Source organism: Gossypium hirsutum, chromosome A01 (assembly GCF_007990345.1).
Source record: "Gossypium hirsutum isolate 1008001.06 chromosome A01, Gossypium_hirsutum_v2.1, whole genome shotgun sequence".
Taxonomy (NCBI): Eukaryota; Viridiplantae; Streptophyta; class Magnoliopsida; order Malvales; family Malvaceae; genus Gossypium; species Gossypium hirsutum.
Genome location: NC_053424.1, coordinates 96,021,937 through 96,048,112, shown reverse-complemented (window position 1 = coordinate 96,048,112; position 26,176 = coordinate 96,021,937). Strand labels below are relative to the sequence as shown.

The window sequence follows — 26,176 nt, the reverse complement described above, 5'->3', positions numbered from 1 at the left end:
CCTTTACTTTGATCTGATATTAAGATGTATGTAAAAGCATGATAATTTAAACATGTGTATCTGCTCTGATTTGATGACGATGCTATGATTTGACATCTGCACGTGAGCATGCCATATATTTATGTTGCATTGCATTAGGTTGGGTTTGTATTGAAGAGAAGGAAAACTGAAAGGCTCTTTAGCCGCTTATTTGGCAATTTCGTTGTAATTATTGATATGTGTCATTTTACGGTACCCCTTGGTGTGTAAGGTTGAATGGGTTGATTTTATCCCCATACTTGGTATGTAGGGCTGAGTGGGTTGATCTTATCCCCACATGGTGTGTTGGGTTGGACGGAGATGGTGTGCAAGGTTGGTGGGCATTACTATTCTGATTGATATACATGTATGTCTGTATGGGCTAAAGCCCGAATGTATCTGATACTGTTCTAAGTAGGCTAAGGCTACACAGATTCTGTTAAGAACTCAGACTCGATTATGACTATTTGACTGCTATCCGTTTACATGCATGCTTTTCTGTGGGGATGTACACACTGAGTTTGCAAAAACTCACCCTTTATTTTATTTGTCTATCACGTAATGCCCAGTACTTGGTGGATTGGTGCATCAGAGGGCCCGACAGTGATCACTACTACATATACTCCGGTTTTTATGGCTTTGATGCTTTTATAATTTTAACTGCTATGATTGGGAGTATTAATAAAATTTGTGGGCTAAGACTATTTGGTTTAAATTTGGGATTTTGAACTACTATTTATGAATTCTAAAACTACAACGTATCGCGATAACTTTATTTGTTTTTAGCTTCCGCGTATTAAGAAATATTTTCAAACAAATTAACCAATATATGTTTATTGATGTTTAGTAAAAGGTGGTAACTGGAATGGTTTTTGGGTAAACACGGTTTTAAATACATTTTTATATGACTTCGCCAGATTCGGTCATAACGTCTAGGTCGGGTTTGGGGTGTTATGTTTAGTGGTATCAGAACCAGGTTGCAAAACTCAACTGTGGATTTAGGTTTCAAAATTTGGTTTTAAGAAATTATTTGTAAGGCGATTTGAAATATTTTTTTGATAACGAATATGTGGTACACCGAGCCTTCAATACTGATCCTATAAATTCTTTAAAACTCTGATATGTGTTGTCTGAAAGCATACTTATACTGAAATTCTATCTGTATTTGTTTGAAAATACTGTGTGTTATGAGACTATTGTAGGCAATGCTTTACTAAAACACTATAGGTAGTGTGGATTGAAATTATAGTGAGACTGTTTCTCGTGATAACTGACTCTAAAACTTTATTACTGTATTGCATAAAATATCTGCTAATAATTATCAAAACTATAAACTGATGTGCATAAAACTTCTAAATATGGATTAATTCGATAGTTACGATGAGCGCACGTGGTACTAGAGGCTGAGGTAAAGGCCGTAGAGAAATTTGAGCTGAGTCCTTTGCATCTGATACGATCCTTAATCTAGACACTAGTAAGACGTCGGTGTCACCCGTTACTAAGACTGGTGCTGAGTCTTATGATCGTGGGTCAATCACGGAACGACTCCGGTCGAGTGGGGCTGAGATATTTATGGGTATCGCTAGAGTTGCTCCAAGTGTGGCCGAGTACTGGATATAGGCCACAGAGTGCATAATAGATTATTTGGACTTTACTGATGAGTAAAAGCTCAAGGGGGCTATGTCTTTGCTTTGCGATAAGGCATATTAGTGGTAGTTGACCGTTAAGGAGGGCACTCAACCCGAACGATTGACTTGGAATCTGTTTAGGACCACTTATCAGAGTAAGTACATGAGAGCCAGCTACACTGATACTAGGTGACGTGAGTTTCTAAATCTCACTCAGGATGACCGTTCAGTGACTGAGTACGAGGCTGAGTTCCTTAGATTGAACCATTATGCGATGGGCATAGTGGCAACCGAGTACGAGCGTTGTGTCCAATTTGAGGATGGTCCTCGTGATAGTCTGCGGGTTCTAATAGCTCCATAAAGGGAGCGAGATTTCTCCGCCTTGGTCGAGAAGGCCAAGATAGTCGAAGAGGTGAAGCGCTCTGAGTGCCAAAATCGTGAAAAATAGAAGGCTAAAAGGGATACTGAGCCTACGAATGTGAGGATGAGGCCTAAGAAAAAGGCCAAGATTGATGGGCCCGTGAAAGCTGGGCCTACTGTTGCTATTCCTGTTGGGGTGGTGATGTGTCAAATTTGTAATAGACGCCATCCGAGCGAGTGCTAAAGAACTACTAGGGCTTGTTTTAGGTGTGGGTCGACTGAGCATCGAGTTAAAGATTGTCCACTGAGGCGTAATCAGATGTAAGCTCCGATTGCTGAGACTGTACAGTAGCCGAGAGGGATACAGCAGCCACCTAGGGGCCGAGGACAGGCTAGGGGTAGTAACAGTATGGGTCGAGGTCAAAGAGTACTAGAAAGAGGTGCTTAGCCGACTGAGGTGAGGCAGCCTGCACTTGTCTATACTGCACGTCGTCGTGAGAATGGAGATGCTCCGGACTTTATCACGGGTACGTTTTTAATTCTTGATGTACCTTATGTTGCACTGATAGACATAGGCTCTACACATTCCTATGTTGCATGTTCTATGTCTAAGACCTTGGGAATACCGAATGAGAGCACTTTTAGTGAGATTTCAGTGGTAAGTCCATTGGAGCAGTCTATTAGAGTTAGTAAATTGTTTAGAAAGGTTCCGTTGGAAGTACAAGGGACGATATTTTTGGCTGATTTGATGGAACTTCTGTTTAGGGAATTCGACTTAATTCTGGGTATAGACTGGTTGGTGAAGCATTGTGTAAGTCTGGATTGTGCTGAAAAGAGGGTTGTTCTAAGGACTGATGAGGATAACAAGATAGTCGTGATTGGAGAACGACAGAATTATTTCACTAATGTAATATCTGTGTTAGTGGCAGAGTAGTTGGTGAGGATTGGATATGAGGCGTTTATGGCCTACATCAGTGTTTCTGATTTTGTGGACTCTTCATTTAAGGACATCCGTACTATGATGGACTTTCAAGATATTTTTCCAGAGAAATTACCGGGATTACCTCTGAGTCATGAGATAGAATTTGGGATCGAGTTGATTCCTAGTACGGCTCCGGTGTCTATCGCCCTTTATCGAATGGCATCGAATGAGCTGGCAGAACTTAAGGCTCAAATTCAGGAGCTATTGGATCATAGGTTTATTCGTCCTAGTGTGTCTCCATGGGGAGCACCTATTTTGTTCGTAAAGAAGAAGGACAGTACGATGAGGATGTGTATCGATTACCGTCAGTTGAATAAGTTGATGATTAAGAATAAATACCTACTTCTGAGGATAGATGATTTATTCAATCAGTTTAAGAGGCTTTTGTGTTCTCCAAAATCAATCTGCGATTAGGTTATCACCAATTAAAGGTTAAGCTGATGTGCATAAGATGGCATTTAGGACTCGTTATGGACATTACGAGTTCTTGGTTATGCCTTTTGGGTTGACAATGCACCAATGACATTCATGGACTTGATGAACAGTGTGTTCCAGCCCTACTTGGATCAGTTAATAGTGGTATTCATCGATGACATCTTAGTGTATTCTAAGACAGAGGATTAACACGATGAATATTTAAGAATGGTTCTACAGATTTTTCGAGAAAAACAGTTGTATGCGAAGTTCAGCAAATGTGAGTTCTGGCTTTGGGAAGTGACATTTTTTAGACATGTAGTTTCTGCTGAAGGGTGGATCCTCGTAAGATTGAGGCCGTGTTGGATTAGAAACAGCCGAAGAATGTGTCGGAGATTCGTAGTTTTTTAGGACTGGCAGGATATTATCGACATTTTGTAGAAGGGTTCTCGTTGATCACAGTGCCGTTGACTAAGTTACTGCGTAAATGAGTTCCTTTTGTTTAGACTGACGCACAGCAGGAAAGCTTTGAGAAGCTTAAGATAGTTTTGACTCAAGCTCTAGTTCTGATACAGCTTGAGCCTGGTAGGGATTTCATGGTTTACAGTGATGCGTCACATGTGGGTTTGGGTTGCATCTTGATGCAAGACGGTAAGGTAGTTTCTTATGCCTTTCGATAGCTTAAGACTCATAAGGCAAATTATCCGACGCATGATTTGGAGTTGGCTACAGTTGTCTTTGCATTAAAGATTTGGAGGCACTATCTGTATGGTGAAAAGTGTACCACCTACACTGATCACAAGAGCTTCAAGTATCTCTTCACTCAAGAGTTAAATCTTAGGCAGCGTCAATGGGTTAAGCTGCTTAAGGATTACGACTGCAACATCAAGTATCATCCAAGTAAGGCTAATGTGGTGGCCGATATGTTAAGCCGTAGAGCTATGACCGATTTGATGGGGATGTTCGCTCGACTAAGTCTTTATGACGATAGGAGTCTCCTGGCTGAGTTGCAGGTTAAACTGATGTGGCTGGATCAGATTAAGGATAAGCAGTTAGGAGATAAGTCCCTTGACTTGCGAATCCGTTAGGTTGAGGTTGGAACTGCTACTAATTTTGGGATTGACAGTGATGGGGTATTGCGCTTCTGAGGTAGGATCTGTGTACCTAATGATGAGGATTTGAGATTGTCGATTCTGAGGGAGGCACATAGTAGTCCTTACGCTATGCATCCTGGTGGAAACAAAATGTATAAGGATCTTCGAGAGTTGTACTGGTGGCCAGGGTTGAAACGTGAGGTGACCGACTTTGTTGCTCGTTGTTTGGCTTGTCAGCAGGTTAAGGCTGAGCATCAGTTACCTTTGAGTTTGCTACAACTAGTGAAGATACCGATGTGGAAACGGGAGCAAGTAACGATAGACTTTGTTAGTGGGTTGCCTTTAACACCCACTAAGAAGGAATCTGTATGGGTCGTTGTGGATCGATTGACCAAGTTGGCACATTTCATTCCTGTTAGGATAGACTTCTCTTTACAGAAGTTGGCTAAACTTTACATCTCTGAGATAGTAAGACTGTAATGGGTTACTGTTTCAATCATCACCGATAGGGATCCTTGTTTTACGTCTCGGTTTTGGCAGAAACTTCATGAGGCTTTGGGTTCTCGTCTTAACTTCATAACTACTTTTCATCCTCAGACAGATGGTCAGTCAGAGAGGGTGATTCAGATACTGGAGGATATGTTGAGGGGTTGTGTTTTAGATTTCTGAGGTAGATGGGAAGAGTACTTACCGTTGGCAGAGTTCGCTTACAATAATAGCTATCAGTCTAGTATTCAGATGGCACCGTATGAGGCACTTTATGGTCGTAAGTGTCGCATTCCTTTGTGCTGGACTGAGTTGGATGAGTGACGTGTCTTAGGTCCGAAGTTGGTTTTAGAGACTGAGGATAAAATCCGCTTGATTCGAGATCGACTGAAAGTGGCTTCTGATAGACAGAAGTCCAATGCTGATTTGAAGAGGAAAGATATCAAGTATTATGTGGGGGACTTGGTTTTCCTTAAGGTCTCGCCTTGGAAAAAGGTTCTGAGGTTCAGTCGCAAGGGCAAGTTAAGCCCTAGGTTCATTGGGCCATACCGGATTCTGAAGCGAGTAGGGCCAGCCGCGTATCAGTTGGAGCTTTCTCTAGAGTTGGATCGTGTACATGGTGTATTCCATGTCTCGATGTTGAGACGTTACCGCTCTGATCCCATGCACATTGTGCCTATGGAGGAGATTGAGGTTGGACCAGATCTGACGTTCGAGGAGGAGTCAGTTTAGATTTTGGATCGTGGCGTCAAGATTCTGCGTAGGAAATCTATTCCTTTAGTGAAGGTGCTGTGGCGGAATCATAACATTGAGAAGGCTACTTGGGAGCCAGAGGATTCGATGCGATAGTAATATCCTTGCCTTTTCTAATCAGGTAAAATTCGAGGACAAATTTTCTTTTAGGAGGTAGAGTTGTAGCGCCCTAAATTTCGTATTTCAGCTTTTGGGATATTTGTTGTATTTTGCCGTATTTTTTGACAAATACATGTCTGCTTATGTAATTAAGTATTTTGGGGTGAGTTGGGGAGGTCCCAAGTTTGAGCCTTAATTTGGGCTAAAATTTGGTTTTATTTGGATAAAGTCTGACTTTTGGTTGATGGGCTTATAAGAATTTATTGGTAGGAACTTAACAGAATGGGCCAACTGGTCTAGTGGTTAAGTGGCAAGGAATTATGCCTGAGATCCCGAGTTTGAGTCGTGGGTGTGGCATTAATTTTACTGATAAGTCATGCGGATGTTTGAGTTGGATTAAAATACTAAATGGGGGTAGGGTTTATCAGATGTTGGGCTAACATGTTTCCTTTTACTTTTTGCTCTCTTTGTCGTTTTCTCTTTTTTTCCCAAACCTCTTGCTGCCGAAATTTTTATTCTTTTTACCCCTCTCCTCCATTTTCTTTTTTTTTTCAATTACTTTTGGCATTCTGCTAGCGGTTTCGTCGGCTCAGTAAGTATGATTTTGTTAATTGTGAGGTTTCTTTTAAAGATTGTTAAGAGGGATTTAATTTTTTGTTTAGAGGACACTCGAGGTTCTATAGATCGCTAAACGGGGTTCTGAACTGGGAGCAATCGTCGTTGCTCGTTTCAGGTAAGTAGATCTCTCGTTTCGAGATTTGTCTATTCTGAATTGTTCGAATCAAGAGATTGAAAATTTGGGTTACGATAATCAAATATAGGTTCTGGAGTGTTCGGGATTGCGTTAGGATTCGATCGGAACCAAGTGTGTACTCCAATCGATCTAAAATCGCGTTTCAGCGAAAGTCAAAAATGCTGTTGTCGACGCCACATCGGCATATGGACTGCCCGAGTGGAGGCCACGTGGTGATACACGGACGTGTGATCGATGAGCCAGGCCGTGCGCATGCCGCACGGCCACGACGGACACGAGCGTGTGAGGCTGACTGGGCCATGTGCGAGGCACGGGCTAGACCAATTGGGCTGTGTGGGCCATACGAGCATGTGGGACCACACAGGTGAACCATATGGGCATGTAAGATCTTGGGCTAGGCCGTGTGATCAACAAGGGCAAGGCAAATTTGGGCCGTGTGAGCCACACGAGCGTGTGGGCCCATACGGGTAAGGCACACAGGCGTATGGGCCTGATTTGTTTGAAATGTTCTGTAAGGTTGCACGGGTCGCCCCAATTGATTGTGACCTATTTGTAGGGTCGATAAGCGTTACTTAGACCCCTTTTACTTTGATCTGATATTAAGATATATGTAAAAGCATGATAATTTAAGCATGTGTATCTACTCTAATTTGATGACGATGCTATGATTTGATATCTGCACGTGAGCATGCCATATCATTTATGTTGCATTGCATTGGGTTGGGTTTGTATTGAAGAGAAGGAAGACTGAAAAACTCTTCAGCCGCTTATCTGGCAGTTTCGCTGCAATTATTGATATGTGCCGCTTTACGGTACCTCATGGTGTGTAGGGTTGAATGGGTTGATTTTATCCCCATACTTGGTGTGTAGGGCTGGGTAGGTCGATCTTATCCCCACATAGTGTGTTGGGTTAGACGGAGATGGTGTGCAGGGTTAGTGGGCATTATTGTTCTAATTGATATGCATGTATGTCTGTATGGGCTAAGGCCTGAATGTATCTAATACTGTTCTGAGTGGGCTAAGGCTACACAGATTCTGTTAAGAGCTCAAGCTCGATTATGACTGTTTGACTGCTATCCGTTTATATGCATGTTTTTTTGTGGGGATGTACACATCGAGTTTGCAAAAACTCACCTTTTATTTTATTTGTCTATCAGGTAATCCCCAGCAATAAGTGGATCAGTACAACGGAGGGCTCGACGGTGACCACTACTACATATACTCTGGTTTTTATGGTTTTGATGCTTTTATAATTTTAGCTGCTATGATTAGGAGTATTAATGAAATTTGTGGGCTCAGACTCTTTGGTTTAAATTTGGGATTTTGAGCTACTGTTTATGAATTCCGAAACTACAACATATCGCGATAACTTTATTTGTTTTTAGCTTCCGCGTATTAAGAAATGTTTTCAAACAAATTAACCAATATATGTTTATCGATGTTTAGTAAAAGGTGGTAACTGGAATGGTTTTTGGGTAAACACAGTTTTAAATACATTCTCATGTGACTTCGCCAGATTCGGTCATAACGTCTAGGCAGCGTTTGAGGTGTTACAGAAATAAATTGAACATATGTGGTAAATTTTGAGTTGTTGAAGAAGAATAATAAAATGATCCAAAATACCTATTTGTGTTTTTTTTAAAAGAATCATGATTAAAGTTTGTTATGATTATTGTTGAATCTCCTGAAGAGATCAAAATATATTTCCCCAAATTTTCCTCACTCATGACTTTTAAAAGAATGGTGATATAAATGGTTAGCAATACATTCAAATAGTCATTTGAAAAACTAGTATTCAAGATTGAATACGTAGAATATGAGAAAGTATATGATGTTTTCATGAGGGGGAGTAAATACGTGTTGTACTTTTTTTCCCTTATCTGAGGCTTTGTCCAATTGGGTTTTCTTGGTAAGGTTTTTAATGAGGTAGCATATTATACGTATTATAGATTGTGTACTCTTTTTCCTTTATTAGGCTTTTATCCCACAGAGTTTTTCCTAATAAGGTTTTAACAAGGCACATTATCTATCAATGGACATCCAAGGGGGAGTGTTATGAATATCTTATTAAGTGGATGTCCATTATCGTCAAGATAAAGTTTTAATGTACTTTAAATTCTAATAGTTTAGAATTAGATCTCTACTTCTTTTATTCTTCTTATGCTTATAAATAAAGACTCTGATGAAACATTGCAATTATCCCTTTTGATCAATAAAGTACATTCTCTATTACTTTAATATTTTCTTTATTCTTTATTTTCCCCATCTCTCTTTATTTTATAACAATTATTTTTAATTTTTAGTTCTTATTTCCAATTTTTAAGTACAATACAGTAATTTGGACCTCGAAAAGTTGAAATTTTTTGTTAAGTATTTTATGCTATAAAGTATTTTTGGAATGTTTAGATACTATAAAACCAAAAAAAAAATCATTATCCAACCGTTACAAATATTAGCATATGTTAGCAAAAAATATTTTGACAACTATTTCCTTTATTTAACTGCTAGTTAGATGCCATGTGTTCATTCAATTTAGGTGTTTAGTTTTCAAAATAAGAAACCAACAAGCAACTATTTTTTTATACATATTAATATTTTATAAAAAAATTTCAAAAATTTATAACTTTTTATAACTTATTATATTTTTTTATAAGTTTTTATGATTTTTTCTAAGTTTTATAATTTTTCATATTTTTATTATATTTTTTAGGATTGTTAATAAGTTTTTATAATGTTCATAATTTTTTATTATTTTTTAAAGTTTTTATAAATTTTATCTATGTTTTTCTTAAAAAATTATAAGTTTATATAAATTTAAAAATTTTTAATAAATTTTTAAATAATATCATAAGTTTTTATGATTTTTTATAATTTTTATAACATTTGTGATTTTTTATAAGTTTTTGTATTTTTTTTATAATTTTGTCTAAATATTTTTTATAATTTTTATAATACTTTTATAAATTTTTAATATTTTAATATTTATGATTTTTTAAAAAATTTTAATTATTTTTCTTAGAAAAATAAATAATTAAATAAAGGGATGTCGCGTGTTGTCTTTTGATTGTTTGTTAGTTGATTTTAACGGTCAACATTGTAAAAGATGGAAATCTTTATCAAAAGGACTTAAATTTTTTTTTTTGTTACTAACAAAGACTCAATTAAGTGTAAATGAAATTGAGGATCCTATTTGATTTTTTTTAAAATTTTTTTATTAAGGCCTTTTTAAACATATAACCTTTTAGAAAATAAAACAAATATCTAAATTGAAAGAAAAATATTAAGATTTTTACGTTTGTGATTTTTATAATTTTTATAATATTTTATAAATTTTTAATATTTTTAATATTTAGATTTTTATAATTCTATTTCTAAGCAAAATGAATGATTAAATCAAGGGTTGCTACATGTTGCCTTTTGATTGGTCCGTTAGCTTATTTTAGCAATCAACGTGGTCAAAGATGAAAATAGATAATGAAGGGCCATAATATTAATTTTTTTTTGTTAATGACAAAAGCTCAATTGAATGTGAATTAAATCGAGGGGCCTAATTGACATGTTCATGGGCCAAGCTATTTTGGCTTGGCAATTTATGATAACTAATTTGATGAATTCCCAAAACAAATCTGATACTTCGGTCAAATATCATATGATTTCTTTTATGAGCTACTTTTACGAGATTGAGGATAATGGGGTCAAGCTGGACCAGAACACACAAATTGAGATTTTGTTCAAAAGCTTGTTGAATGATTTTGCTAGCTTTAGGGTCGTATGTAACCTCAGAGACAAGCAGTTGATGTTTACACAACTAATAAAGGAATTCCAATTCTATGAGTTAGTGCTCAATGGCGATCAACCTATCCGCAAAGCATAATCTAACTTAGTAGTTTCCTCTTTCTCTTAATGGAAGGGAAAAACAAACTAAGAGAAATAAAGCTAAGTCCTTTAAGCCACAAAAAGAGGATAAAAAGAAAACTAGGAAGCCAAAAGACTTATCAAAGTCTAACTGTTTCTTCTGTAGTAAGAAAAGACACTTCAAGGCTAATTGCAAATCTACTACCCACAAAGGATAAATATATAATAATGATCAAAACTTCGTTAGTGGAAGATTCAATAGACCACTGGGTCATTGATTCTGTAGCTACTAACCATGTTTGTTTTTCTTTACAAGGGTTCAAGGAAATGAAAGATCTTAGAGTTTAGAACTTTTCGTTGCAAACCAGAGATGCGACAAGAGTTGCGGCTGAAGCAATAAGAGATGTAAATCGTTATTTTGAAAGTTTTAGGAAAATTGTTTTTGTAATAGCCCTTTTTTCAATGCTGACGGAAATAATAGTTTCGAGACCACAAATTTCAATGAGTGAGTCGTAGATATACTTAATTAATATTTATGAGTTAAATATAGTATACAGTGAATCTTGATTCAATAGATTTTATTAATTGGTTAGTTAGCCAAGGTAAAAGTGGTGCGTACTAAAAGTCAAGTAATTTTGAAAAATAAGGTTTCAAGACCTCGTTTTGTAAATTAAGCTTGTGAATATTTTTAAATATTTACGAAACAGTTATATAGGTGAATTAAAGTTTGGTCCAAAAATTTTAGTGATTGGATGGTTAATTAAGAAAAAAATTTAAATTATAAAAATAGTAAAAGTTAGTCGGTATTGGTTTTTATCATTTAAAAAAGCTAAATTAATTAATGTTAAGGGTTTTAAGTTGCAAATTACCCTATAAGTATATGGTCTATTTGAAATTTTATAATTGAAAATTTAATTAAATTAAGTTAAAATAATATAATAAATGTTAAAAACATAAAACAAAAGAAACTATCATCATTTTTGCTCACCACCACTGAATCTTAAAATCCAAAAATGCCACTGAAGAAGCTTTGTATCTTGCATCTAAGGCCAAAATTGAATTCATATGTGAATATATTAGTAGGCTAAGACCAAATAGGGTAATGAAATTGGGTTTAAATAATCATAATGATACCTTCGACAAAAGCTTTGAAGATATACTACCAAAGTAAATGACTAAAATGTTAAAAGGGAAAGTTGAGCCTTAAGGATTAGTAATATAAAATGAATCTGATTAAAACGTTAACATGTGATATGGTACTTAACACTTATGTGTCTTTTAGTTGTATGGGATGGTTTCCGTGTATCAGAGTCATTTTTTTAGTCTTCACTGTGATCTAATTGAACAAAAATCTTGATAATAACATGCAGTTGTGGTTATAAATTGACAATGTGTTCTAAAATGGAAAATAATGTTGAAAGATTATCAAAATAAATGTATATGTGTCTGACAACAAAGTTGAACTATGAGTTATAAGTTACAAAATTGAGTTGAAATTCAAGTTATTTTGATGTAATTATTCAAACTCTATCCCATTACTTCATGTTAATGTATTTTGTCTTCGTATTTTGAGTTTAAATGAGTTTTAATATTGATCTTTAATGTTTTGGGACATATGAAAATGATATGGTTATGTTTAGATATGATTTTAAGTGTTTTTCAGTCAAATTTTTAACTATAAGGGCCCAAGGTTCGATACCCTTATCAAAGGTTTTGCACCCCATTTGACAAAAATGATTCTTATAATACCACAAGAACCTAGGTTTAGACCCCTAAGGCCTTAGTACAAATACCTAGGGTCTTAACAGTACTACTGCAATGTTTTGTGGACAATAAGCCTTTCAAGGTTCATATATGGTTCTGGGGACCTCTGAACACCTAAAAAGTGTTCCTAAATGGTTTTAAAATTTTAAAGCCTACAAAATGTTCCATATTGTTCCTATGGTTTTATTCAAATTCCTTGAAGTTTTAATTTACAATAAAATCTTACAGACCTCCATCAGGAAGACCCCAATTTAAGTCGATAAACCTCAAACATTTGATTTATGGGTTAAACGGGTCCTAAAATGTGTTTAATGACCTAAAATGATTTCAAATGTTATTTTATTCTTTCTTAAATGTTGAGAATTGCCTTAAATAAATTTTATATGGTTACCAAATGGTGTTTTGTTTAGAAGAAAACTTTGATTTAATGTTTGAAAGTGCTCTAGTAGTAACTACTATTTGTGTTGTACGTCGGGACGATTGAGGGGTGATATATATATTTTAATTTTAATTTTAAATTATGCCACCTAATATTCAATGTGTCATTTTACAATTAAATTAAATAGTTTTAGTAATGGAAAGACTTAATTGATATAACTTTGATAGTTTAGAGATGTAATTAGATACTTTTAAATTTGAAGACGAATTTAGAACGAAGTTGATAAGGAATGTGGATTGCAATTAACTCTTTTAGAAAAATAAATTTTTATACTAAAAATGATTATTTGATAAATAAAGGCTAATCACTTAGCGTCCAACATTAAAAAAATGAGAAATATTTATGATCATTCAAAGGAAAAACCAAAAATAAAGATCGCTAAACCATAAACTCCTATTAACAGTTAGAAATTTACGTTCTCCTAAAACCAATGAGACTCCATACAAGACCGCTTCCACATATACTATCTTAAGAAGGACGGAAATGTATAAATCTCTGAAAACACACAAACTTAAACAAAAAAACAAAAACCAAAAAAAAAAGAATAAATAATTATCTCCAGTTGAATTATATAAAAACAAAATGATGATTTCAAAGCATTTTTTTCATGTTTTATCTATTGTTCTCTTCTTATCATTTTCATTTCCATATGCACATTTCACAGAGATTGATCAAGATTCAACCAACCTTCACCCCCTTCCAGTAAGCTTGGGTTCTAGTTCATTTTCAAGTTCTGGCTCTTTTAAGCATTCAAGTTCTTCCCATGCCTCCCACTCATTTAAGAGTTCGCACTCTTTAAAGAGCTCTGAAAATCATGGTGATGCTTCGGGTCATGGCTCTTCCTCTATTTCACATTCAAGTTCAGCTTCTGGCTCATCTTCACATTCTAGTTCATCTTCACATTCTGGATCTTTTAAGAGTTCAGGTTCATTTAAAGGTTTTAGCTCTCCCATAGATTCTAATAATTCTAAAGACTCCGGTTTAGGTCATGGGGATTCTAGTTCCTCTACAACTTCTAGTTCTTTATCGGGTTCTAGCCATTCTAAATCTTCTAACTCATTGTCACATTCTAGTTCATCTTCACATTCTGGTTCTTGGAAGGGTTCTAGCTCATTCGGAGATTCTAACAATTCTAAGGATTCTAGTTTAGGTCATGGGGATTCTAGATCCTCTGCAACTTCTAGTTCTTTATCAGGTTCTAGCCATTCCAAATCTTCTAGCTCATTGTCACATTCTAGTTCATCTTCACATTCTGGTTCTTGGAAGGGTTCTAGCTCATTCGAAGATTCTAACAAGCCTAAGGATTCTAGTTCTGCTATGACTAGTCACTCTTCATTAGGTTCTGGAGATAATTTTAGCAATTCTAAGGGTTCTGACTCATCTAAAACTAAGTCTGGCAACTCTAGTTCTTTATCAGGTTCCATCAATTCAATGGGTTCTAACTCTTCTAAGACTTTTAACTCTGCATTAGGTTCTACTACATCTAACTCTTCCAAAAGCTCAAGATCTAACAATTCTAAAGATTCTAGTTCTGCTACTGCTTCTGGTTCTTCTTCAAGTTTAGGTTCTAGCAAGTCTAAGGCTTCTGGCTTATCAGCACATTCAAGTTTTGAAAAACATGGTGGTGCTACGGGTCATGGCTCTTCCTCTTTATCGCATTCAGTTTCAGCTTCAGGCTCATCTTCATATTCCAGTTCATATTCACATTCTAGTTCTTCTTCACATTCAAGTTCTTTTAAGCATTCAAATTCTGGTTCTTCTAGATCTTCTACAAACTCGGGTTCCAACAATTCTAAGGATTCTAGTTCTGATGCGGCTTCTCACTCTTCATTGGGTCAAGGGGCTTCTAATAAAGTTTCTAGTTCATCATCACATTCCAATTCTCTAAATCATGATGGTTCTACAAGTCATGGTTCTTCCTCTTTATCACATTCAAGTTCAACTTCTGGATCATCCTCAAAATCTAGTTTATCTCCACATTCCGGTTCTAGTGCTACTAACTCATCCACAAACTTGGGTTCTGACAATTCTAAGGATACTGATTCTACTACAACTTCTCAGTCTTCATTAAATCATAAGGCTTCTAGTTCCTCTGCAAGTTCTAGTTCTCTATCAGGTACTAGCAATTATAAGGCTTCAGGCTTATCCAAAAATTCCAGTTCATCTTCACATTCTGGTTCTAGTGCTGCTAACTCATCCAAAAACTCAGGTTCTAACCATTCTAAGGATTCTTATTCTACAACAGCTTCTCAGTCTTCATTAAATCATGGGGCTTCTAGTTCCTCCATAAGTTCTGATTCTTTATCAGGTTCTAATAGTTCTAAGGCTTTTGGCTCATCTTCAGACTCCAGTTCTTTTAAGCATTCTGGTTCTGGTGCTTCTAACTCTTCCACAAACATAGGTTCCAACAATTCTAATGATTCTGCTCCTACTGTGGCTTCTCAGTCTACATTAAATCATGGGGCTTCTAATTCCTCTTCAAGTTCTGGTTCTTTATCAGGTTCTAGCAATTATAAGGCTTCCGGGTCATCCTCAAATTCTATTTCATCTTCACATTCTGGTTCTTTTAATCACTTTGGTCCTATTGCTGGTAACTCCTCCACAAACTTAGGTTCTAACAGTTCTAAGGGTTCTAATTCTACTACGGCTTCTCAGTCTTCATTAAACTATAAGGCTTCTAATTCCTCTACAAGTTCTGGTTCTTTATCAGGTTCTAGAAATTATAAGGCTTCGGGCTCATCCTCAAATTCTAGTTCATCTTCACATTCTGGTTCTTTTAAGCATTCTGGTTCTACTACTGCTAACTTATCCACAAATTCTGGTTTGAACAATTCTAAGGATTCTAGTCCTACTACGGCTTCTAAGTCTTCTTTAGAACATGAGGCTTCTGGTTCCTCTACAAGTTCTGGTTCTTTGTCAGGTTCTAGTGATTCTAAGGCTTCTGGCTTGTCATCACATTCCAGTTCTATAAATCATGGTGGTGCTACAGGTCACAACTCCTTCTCTTTGTCACATTCAAGTTCAGCTTCACATTCTGGTTCCTTTGAGCATTCGGGTTATTTTAAGGGGTCTGGCTCTTCTGTGGATTCTAGCAATTCTAAGGATTTTGGTTCTGGTGCAACTCACTCTTCATCAAGTTCTGGGGCTTCTGGTTCTTCTACAAGTTCCAGTTCTTTATCAGGTTGAAGCAATTCTAAGAGTTCTAGCTTTTCTAAAATTTCTAACTCTACGTTAAATGGTTGTGCTTCTAACTATTCTAGAAACTTTGATTCTTTATCAGGTTTGAATAATTCAAAAAATTCTAAGACTTCAAACTCTTCTTTAAGTCATGATGCTTCAGGTATGTCTCTACGTTCAAATACTTAACATGGTTATAAACATTCTAAGGATTCCAATAACTTGAATTGTACATTGGGTTCTGGTGCTTTAGGCTCTTCCACAAGTTTAGGTTCTAACAATTCCAAGGATTCAAAATCTTCATCAAAATCCGGTGCTTCTAGCTCTTCTACAGACTCCAATTCTTTATCAGGTTTTAACAATTCTAAGGGGTCTGGATCTTTTCAAACTTCAAACTCTTCATCAAATCTTAGTGCATCGGGTTCCTCCACAGGGTCGAATTCTTTATCAAATTCTAACAATTCTAAAGGTTTTGATTCTGCTAAGAATTCAAACTCTTCGTTTAATTTTAATGCTTCTGGTTGTTACAGTGGGTCAGCTTCTTTGACAGGTTCTAACAATTCTAAGAGTTCCGAAACTTCTGGCTCTTCATCCGACCTTGATGCTTCTAGCTCTTCCAAAGGATTTGGTTCTGATAATTCTCAAAGTTCTGATTCTTCTCAAACTTCACAATCTGGTTCTGCCGACTCTACCACAGGTTCAAGATCTTTATCAGGATTTAACAATTTTAAAGTCTTTGGTTCTTCTAATATTTTCAAACTCTTCATCTAATTCTAATGCTTCGGACTCTTTTCTAGGATCAGGGTCATTATCAAGTTCAAACAATTCTAAGAGTTCTGACTCTTCTAACATTTCAAATTCATCATCTAGTTATGATGCTCATGGTTCTGGGTCTGATTCTGTATCAAGTTTGAACAATTCAAAAGGTTTTGGATCTTCAAAAACTTCAGGCTCCTTATCAGGTTCTAATATTTCTAACTATTTTAACATGTTTGGCTCTTATAAGATTTAGTGATTCTAAAGCTTTTAACCTTTAAATGAATTTTTACTTTATTTTTATTATTATGTTTTATTTTTATTATTATGTTCTAACCGATATAAGTCTTCAATGAGTGACTCTTCAGGTTGGGGTTCTTTATCTTTTTCCATTAGTTCATCTAGTTAAAATGCTTTTATATATTCTATAATCAAATTCTATTAATTTTATGGTTTTTTACATTTATACCTCAGTTTGTGGTAATTCCAAGTCTTTTGGTACTAAAAATACAAGTGCTTGCACAGGCACTAGTTCTTCTGTGACTCATGGTTCTACTACTTCTACTCTTCCTCATAGCCCTTCAAAAGGTGATGGATATTCTAAAGCATCAAGCTCATCATTAGGTTTAAATATTTTTGGTTATTTTATGATGTTGGGTTTTTTATAAGGTTATAACCATTTTAAATATTTTAACATTTATATGACTTTGACTTTTTATTAGGTTCTGAAGGATCTAAGTCTTCTACAAGTGACTTTTCAGGTTTGGATTCCCTATCATTTTCTATTATTTCACTCATTTGACATGCTTATACATACTTTATAATCAAGTTTTATAAATTTTGTGGGTCTTGACATATCTATCTATTCTTTATTAGTTTCTGGTAATTCTAAGGCTTCAAGTGCTAAAAATGAAAGTGCTTCCACTGGTACCAATGCTTCAGCGACTAATGGTTCTACGACTTTTATTCCTACGAGCCCTTCCCCAGGTGCTGGACCTGCTAAAACTTCAAGATCGTCAACTAGTTCAACTATTTATGGTTATTTTATGATGTTGAGTTCTTAATAATGTTATAAAGATTCTAAGGTTTTTAACCATTATATGAATGTTGACTTTTTATTAGGTTCTGACGGACCTAAGTCTTCTACAAGTAACCCTTCAGGTTTAAATTTTCTATCTTTTTTTGTATTGTTTTATCTATTTAACATGCTTTTACATATTTTATAATAATTTTGTGGGTTTTGACTTGTCTAGTTGTTCTTTTTCACATTCTTATAATTCTAAAGCAACTAGCACTAAAGATATGGGTGCTTTCACAGGCGCTAGTACAACAGTGACAAATGGTCCTACAGCTTCTACTCCTTCTTCTAGCCCTTCCACAGGCGTTAATTCTTTCATAACTAATAGCCATAAGGGATCTGGTCATACAAGTTCAAGCAATTTTGCTCACTCTGGTTCGTTTACAGCTTCTGGTCACTCTTCCGCAAGTCATAGTTCTGGTTTTAAAGCTTTAGGCTCCTCATCAGGTTCAACTATTTTTGGTTATTTTATGATGTTGGGGGTTTTTTATTTAAGGTTACAGCAATTCTAATGTTTTTAACATATATATGACTTTTAAATTTTTATTAGGTTCTGAAGGGTCTAAGACCGCTACAAGTGACTCCTCGGGTTTGGATTCCCTATCATTTTCTATTATTTCATCCATTTGACATGCTTATTCATACTTTATGATCAAGTTTTAGAAATTTTGTGGGTCTTGATATATCTATCTATTCTTTATCAGTTTCTGGTAATTCAAAGGCTTCAAGTACTAAAAATGAAAGTGCTTCCATGGGTTCCAATGCTTCAGCGACTAATGGTTCTACGACTTTTATTCCTACGAACCCTTCCACAGGTGCTGAACATGCTAAAACTTCATGATTGTCATCTAGTTCAACTATTTATGGTTATTTTATGATGTTGAGTTCTTAATAATGTTATAATGATTTTAAGGTTTTTAACCATTATTGAATGTTGACTTTTTATTAGGTTCTGACGGATCTATGTCTTCAATAAGTAACCCTTCAGGTTTAAATTTTCTATCTTTTTTGTATTATTTTATCTATTTAACATGCTTTTACATATTTTATAATAATTTTGTGAGTTTTTACTTGTATACTTGTTCTTTTTCACATTCTTGTAATTCTAAAGAAACTAGTACTAAAGATATAGATGCTTCCACAGGCACTAGTACTTCAGTGACAAATGGTCCTACAGCTTCTACTCCTTCTTCAAGCCCTTCCACAGGTGTTAGTTCTTTCACAACTAATAGCCATAAGGGATTTGGTTATACAAGTTCAAGCAATTTTGCTCACTTTAGTTCGTTTACAGCTTTTGGTCGCTCTTCCGCAAGTCATGGTTCTAGTTTTAAAGCTTCAGGCTCCTCATTAGGTTCAACTATTTTTGGTTATTTTATGTGTTGGGTTTTTTATAAGGTTATAATGATTCTAAATTTTTTAACATTTATATGACTTTTGACTTTTTATTAGGTTCTGAAGGATCTAAGTCTTCTACGAATGACTCTTCAGGTTTGGATTCCATATCATTTTCTTTTATTTCATCCATTTAACATGCTTATATAGACTTTATAATAATGTTCTAGAAATTTTGTGTGTCGTGACATATCTATCTATTCTTTATCAGTTTCTGGTAATTCCAAGGCTTCAAGTACTAAAAATGAAAGTGCTTCCATGGGTACCAATGCTTCAACGACTAATGGTTCTACGACTTTTATTCCTACGAGCCCTTCCACAGGTGCTGGACCTGCTAAAAGTTCAAGATCGTCATCTAGTTCAACTATTTATGGTTATTTTATGATGTTGAGTTCTTAATAATGTTATAAAGATTCTAAGGTTTTTAACCATTATATGAATGTTGACTTTTTATTAGGTTCTGACGGATCTAAGTCTTCTACAAGTAACCCTTCAGGTTCAAATTTTCTGTCTTTTTTGTATTACTTTATTTATTTAACATGCTTTTACATATTTTATAATAAATTTGTGGGTTTTTACTTGTCTACTTGTTCTTTTTCACATTCTTGTAATTCTAAAGCAACTAGTACTAAAGATACGGATGCTTTCACAGGCACTAGTACTTCAATAACAAATGGTCCTACAGCTTTTACTCCTCCTTCGAGCCCTTCCACAGGCGTTAGTTATTTCAAAACTAATAGCCATAAGGGATTTGGTCATACAAGTTCAAGCAATGTCGCTCACTCTGGTTTGTTTACAGCTTCTGGTCACTCTTCCGCAAGTCATAGTTCTAGTTTTAAAACTCCAGGTTCTTCCACAAGTACTAGTTCATCTATGGCTAATGGACCTACCACTTCTGGTCATACTCCAAGCCCTTCTGAAAGTACTATTTCTTCTGCAAATTTAGGCTCTTCAGTTGGCATTGGTTCTTCAACTTCTAGTCACTCTACCACAAGCAATGAGTCCGGCTTTAAAACTTCAGGCTCTTCCACAAACACCGATTCTTCTGAAAATAATGGTCATATGAATTTTAGTTCTACTTCGAGTCCTTCCACAGGTACTAGTTCTTATCATACTAATAACCCTATAACTTCTCATCATACACATTTAGGCTTGTCCGCACACACCAATTCTTTTTTTACTTCTAGTGACACTTCAACAAGCAATGATGTTGGTTCTAAAAATTCAGGCTCTTCCTTGAACACTAGTTCTTCTACGCCTTTCGGTTCTTCTTCAAGCCTTTCTACAAATATAGGTTCTCCTGAGAGTAATAGTCATATGGCTTCTAATCATTCAAACTCGGGCTATTCTAAACAAACTGGTTCTTCTACAACTTCTGGCCACTCTTCCACTAGCAATAGTTTTGGTTCCAAAACTTCAAGCTCTTCCACAAACATTGGTTCTACTTCGACTGATGGCCATACAACTACCGGTTCTACTTTGAGTGCCTCTTCAGGTTCTAGTTCTCGTAAGACTAATAGTCACATGACTTCTAGTCATACAAAATCTAGTTCTTCCACACACACCGGTTCTTCCAATCACGCTGGTTCTTTGACAACATCTGGTTCCAAAACTTCAGGCTCTTCTACTAACACTGGTTCCGCTACGACTGATGGCAATACAACTACTGGTTCTATTTTGAGCCACTCTTCAGGTTCTAGTTCTCATAAGACTAATAGTCACATGAGTTTTGGTCATACAAAATCAGGCTCTTCTACACACACAGGTTCTTCCAAACACACTGGTTCTTTCACAACATCTGGTTCCAAAACTTCAAGCTCTTCCACAAGCCCTGGTTCTACTACGACTAATGGCCATGCAACTACTGGTCCTGCTATGATTGATGCCCATAAAACTACTAGTTCTATTTCAAGCCACTCTTCAGGTTCTAGTTCTCATAAGACTAATAGTCACGACACTTCTGCTCCTGCAAAATCTTGCTCTTGCACTTGCACACCTACCGACTCTTCCAATCACACTGGTTCTGCTACAACTGATGGCCATACAACTACTGGTTCTATTTCGAGCCACTCTTCAGGTTCTAGTTCTCATAAGACTAATAGTCACACGACATCTGCTCATACAAAATCTGGCTCTTCTACACACACAAGTTCCTCTAAACACACAGGTTCTTTCACAACCTCTGGTTCTAAAATTTCGGGCTCTTCCACAAACACTGGTGCTGCTACGATTGGTGGCCATACAACTACTGGTTCTATTTCGAGCCACTCTTTAGGTTCTACTTCTCATAACAGTAATAGTCACACGACTTCTACTCATACAAAATCTGGCTCTTCTACACACACAGGTTCTTCCAAACACACTGGTTCTTTCACAACCTCTGGTCACTCTTCCACAAGTAGTGATTTTGGTTCTAAAACATCAAGTTCCTCCAAAAGCACTAGTTCTTCTAAGAATAATGGTCATGTGACTTCAGGTTCTACTTCGAGCCCTTCCACATATTACGGTTCTCCTATGACTAGTAGTACTACATCTTCTGGTCATACAGATTCAGACTCTTCCACAAGCAATAATTTTGGTTCTAAAACTTCGGGCTCTTTTAGAGGCACCAATTCTTATGATGCTCCTGGTTCTACAAACTTGGGCATTTCTTCAAGTTCTGATATTTCCATGGGTTCTGGCTCTTCTAAGAGTTCTAGTCTTGAAAACCAGTTTAGTGGTACTTTTTCCAAAGTTTTTGCTTTTGGGGACTCATATACAGACACAGGAAATGCTCAATCATTAGGCATTTTGAAAGACTTCGCGAGTGCATTCTTATCAAGCTTTTTTCAAACAATAGATTCAAACCTCCATTTTGAGGGTAGATCAAGTAATGGCCGCTTGGTTATTGATTTCCTTTGTGATTCTCTCAACATATCCCTGTTGCCACCATTTGAAGTGGCTTCCAAAAACTCTAGTATCAATGAAGACTGTGGAGTGAACTTTGCAGTGGGAGGTTCGACATCTCTTTCAGGTGATTTTTTTACTAATCATAAAATCACCAATAACTTGTTGTGGCAAGGCACTCCATTAGGTTTCCAAACTCAAATAGAATGGTTCAACCAGTTCGTCACAAAAAAAGCCTGCAATGGGGAAACAATCGAACAATGCAAGGAACAAATGGGAAACAACCTCATTTGGCTTGGGCAAATGGGTGCAGATGACTTTGCTCGTGTTATAGGGTCTTCTATTTCCTTGCGTTGGCTTACAGATATAACTCTCGGTCAAATCTCCAAAATCCTCACGGTACATACTTATACTGTGTAAGATATTATCAGGTTTAACATGACACATTATACAATTGTAAAGAAAAATGCTTTAAATATAAACTTGGAAACTATGTTGCAGACGGTGTTGGATAGTGGCGCAAGGTTCATCGTGGTTCAAGGACTACCGCCACTAGGGTGTTGGCCATTAGCAAAATTATTGACTCCCCACTTTGCCAAGGATGAAATGGGTTGTTCTGCAGTTATCAACAAAGCAATAATGGCTCACAATGACCTCTTACAGAAGACATTAGAAGAATTTCGTAGAAACTATCCCAATGCTACAATTGCATATGCTGATTATTTCAACGCATTCAAGACAGTCATGGGAAACCTCACTGAGTTTGGCTTTTCAGATGGGTCCGATGCATGTTGCGGCGTTGGAGGTGGACTTAACTTCAACTTGAACAATCTATGTGGCATGGATGGCACCAACACTTGTAGTAACCCGAATGCTTACATCCACTGGGATGGACTTCATCTTACAGAAGCAATGAACAAACAAATCGCTCGTCTCTTCCTCCTTGAAGGCTTCTGTCAACCATCTTTTGTTGATCTAATAAAAAGGCATCAAAGCTTACTTCAACCCTCTCTTCAGTAGGCTCCTTACAAAGATTAAGCCAACAATATTCAACCAGATTTTCCTTTATTATATATAGATTATGTCAATAAATTAGCCCTACAAACGTCCCTTCTTCACATTAGTGAAGTAAGAGTGATGTATCTTTGACTTTAAATCTTATTTGTATGTATCACTCTCTAGTGTATTAATGCAATGGTGGCGGCTTTTGCTGCCCTTTCTTATTTCAGTTTCAGTTTTCATGGAACTCGATTTGTCTTAACAATTATGTTCCAACAATAAAATATGAGAAGACAAGCTAACCTTATGCCACTGGTTTTCAATTTTCAATACATTGGTTTCTTTATCTATATATAAATCTAATTGACATGATAATAGTTCATTTCATTAGTCAAATATTGCAACCCACACCAGGTATTTGCAGGCAATTTTAACTTTCATAGCAAGTGAATTCACAGCCTGATCGTTGTCTTTAATTGCTTGTAATTGTTTTGGACTTTTCATTTCTCATCAAGTATAAATCTGCGACACCGATATACCACATATATTAATAGTGGTACGATTATTCAAATATATGAAAAAACTTAGAGAATTTTCAGATATGTAATTGTATCCGACACTTACCCTAACTCTGAGTAACTTGTGTTCTAAAAACATTATTTAAATATGTCCCCATTCAGACGCTTTTCATCCATCTCTATGTTGATATTCCCAAGTATTTTCTTGCCAGAAGTCCCTATAATAAACCGCCCTTATTATTTCGTATATTTTATATTTTTTGATTTCAATGAAAAATAGACTTCTTCTACTCCAACATGGTATAAGAGCATGAATTTTCTCTCATTTCTTTCATTCTCACATTTTCTCGACCACTTTCCTGCCAACCAAACATCAATGGATTCCTTTTCTCTAAAGCTGTAACCGATTTGCAAGCTGATATGGCGTTCTTCAATGGCAATGCATTCTATCTTCATCAATCGGATAACCGAAGTTTGGTTTTAGTTTCTCAACCACTTACCGATGACATTGGAAAACATCTATGATTATGGAATTGTCTGCCAAAAACAAGCTTGGGGGGTTTGTTGATGGCACAATTATTAGGTCGCCAGATTTTTCTTCTAATCTTTCCGGTGCATAGACGAGGGCCAACAATATACTGAATTGTTGAAGCTGATCTCCATGCAGTTGGTATGAAGCAAGTGCAGCTGGAAGCTGGCCATGCAAGCTCGTGACAAACATGCAGCAACCTTGGTTTTGTGTTGCTGTTAGATTTGAACTAATATTTTGTTCATTTTGAAGTCTAGTTTGCTATAAGCTTTTTGATTGATGTAATTTGATGTTGATGGAGCTGTTAACCAGCTTTGTGTTAATGTACAAGTTAAGTTTTTTGTTATTTGGAAAGCTTAGTGGAAATAGGTGTATGTTTAGGTAGAAATTTGACTTGTAAGTTTTTTTTTGATATATGTAATGGCAGTCTGCCTATGATGGAGGTATGAAAAAATACAATTCTTTTTTCATCAATACTCTCAACTATTCTTCATGCTCCTTCTTTCTTTGCTTTTGTTCTGTTCTTGTTTTCCTTCTAATTTCTGCTCTTAAAGCTTGAACTTGAAGTATTTTTTCCTTCATTCTTTACACGGGTATATTAAGTTGCTGCTGGTGCTCTGTTTGCAACTCTTACTTTACCCGGTTAAAGTACTCTCAAACTCCAACAATTGGTATCAGAGCTTTCATCTTAGAGGACCTGTTGTTGAAAATTAAATGGCTTCATCAGGCTTTTCTCCTGCTGCACCACCAGTCTTTAATGGTGAAGGGTTCCACATATGGCAGGTTAAGATGAGGACTTACCTGCAGGCCTTTGATCTGTGGGAAGTTGTTAACACAGACATCGAGCCAGCTCCACTGAGGCCCAACCCCACTGTGGCTCAGATTCGTCAGCATGCAGATGAGAGGACTAAAAGGCACAAGGCCATGTCCTGTATTCAGAACTGTGTTTCTGATGTGATCTTCACCAAGATCATGACCTGTGAGACCCCGAAGCAGGCTTGGGACAAGCTTAAGGAGGAGTTCCAAGGCACTGAAAGAACTAGGCAGCAGCAGCTTCTAAATCTGAGAAGGGATTTCGAGAATCTGAAAATGAAAGAAGAGGAAACTGTCAAACAATATTCTGACAGGATAATGGCTGTTGTAAACAGTATAAGGCTCCTTGGTGAGCAGTTTGATGAAGTAAGGATAATTGAGAAGGTTCTCTCTACTTTACCAAAGAGATATGAGGCAAAGATATCCTCCTTAGAGGACTCGAGAGACTTGACAAGGATCTCCCTGACTGAGCTTATCAATGCTCTTTATGCTCAGGAACAGAGAAGAGCCAGCAGGATCGATGAGCACCAGGAGGGTGCATTTCAGGCCAAGAGCAAGCCTAGCTCGAGTAATGCTGCCTACAAAGGCAAGAAAAACTGGAGGGATAAATCCAAAGCTGATGCCTCAAAAAAATGGGACAGACCATGCAGACACTGCAAAAGGCCCGGTCATCCAGAGGCCAGATGCTGGTTCAGACCAGATGCCATATGTCAACATTGCAAGAAAAGAGGCCATGTTGAAAGGGTTTGCAAAGAAAAAGAAAAACTTGCCCAGAATCAACCACAACATAAGGCTGCTGAGGCTCGAGTAGCTGAACAAGGCAGTGACAGTGAAGAACAAGTGTTTGCAGTCTCATGTTTAGCTGCAAAATGCAAGGTTAAAAAGGGATGGCTCCTTGACAGTGGCTGCACCAACCACATGTCACCAGATGTAACTATCTTCAAAACTCTAGATAGAAGCTGTAAGACTAGAGTAAAAATTAGAGATGGACACTGTATTCAGGCAGAAGGCATAGATGATGTGATAATATGCACTCCATCAGGTAACAAACTCATCCCAAATGTACTGTTTGTACCTGAAATTGATAGAAATTTGTTGAGCATAGCTCAGTTGCTGGAAAAAGGATATACAGTGGTCTTTAGAGGAAAGGAGTGCCAAATCAGTGACCAAAAAGGGTCCATACTCATGACAGTGGCCATGTCCGACAAGAGTTTTATTGTGGACTGGAATAAGGACCTTGATAGTGCCTATGTTGCTTTCATAGAAGAATCCAAGCTTTGGCATCAAAGACTTGGTCATGCCAACTTTAAGTCTATGGCTCGGATGGTCAGTAAGGAAATGGTTGAAAACTTCACCAAGACAGTTCAGAATGAAGATGTTTG

The 26,176-nt window shown here is 36.5% G+C and overlaps 1 protein-coding gene across 7 annotated transcripts; it reads left to right on the top strand.

Moving 5' to 3' along the window:
• The first annotated feature begins 13,171 nt into the window (after positions 1–13,171).
• On the top strand, positions 13,172–23,158 carry LOC107916604 (serine-rich adhesin for platelets). Of its 7 annotated transcripts, none has more exons than XM_016845902.2 (21): positions 13,172–15,827; positions 15,927–15,986; positions 16,077–16,292; positions 16,374–16,520; positions 16,621–16,785; positions 17,105–17,203; positions 17,302–17,340; positions 17,456–17,566; positions 17,702–17,740; positions 17,898–18,104; positions 18,208–18,246; positions 18,362–18,472; positions 18,607–18,645; positions 18,802–18,864; positions 18,949–19,008; positions 19,107–19,145; positions 19,261–19,371; positions 19,507–19,545; positions 19,702–19,896; positions 19,996–22,334; positions 22,437–23,158. In XM_016845902.2, the coding sequence occupies exons 1-21, from the start codon at positions 13,229–13,231 to the stop codon at positions 22,953–22,955; spliced, it is 7,236 nt and encodes a 2,411-aa protein (XP_016701391.2). In that variant the 5' UTR covers positions 13,172–13,228; the 3' UTR covers positions 22,956–23,158. The 7 variants fall into 7 exon arrangements, with proteins under 7 accessions (XP_016701391.2, XP_040966086.1, XP_016701389.2 ...); XM_016845903.2 differs by having other exon boundaries at positions 13,173–15,827; positions 19,702–20,145; positions 20,278–22,334; XM_041110152.1 differs by having other exon boundaries at positions 19,735–22,334.
• Positions 23,159–26,176: the final 3,018 nt, after the last annotated feature.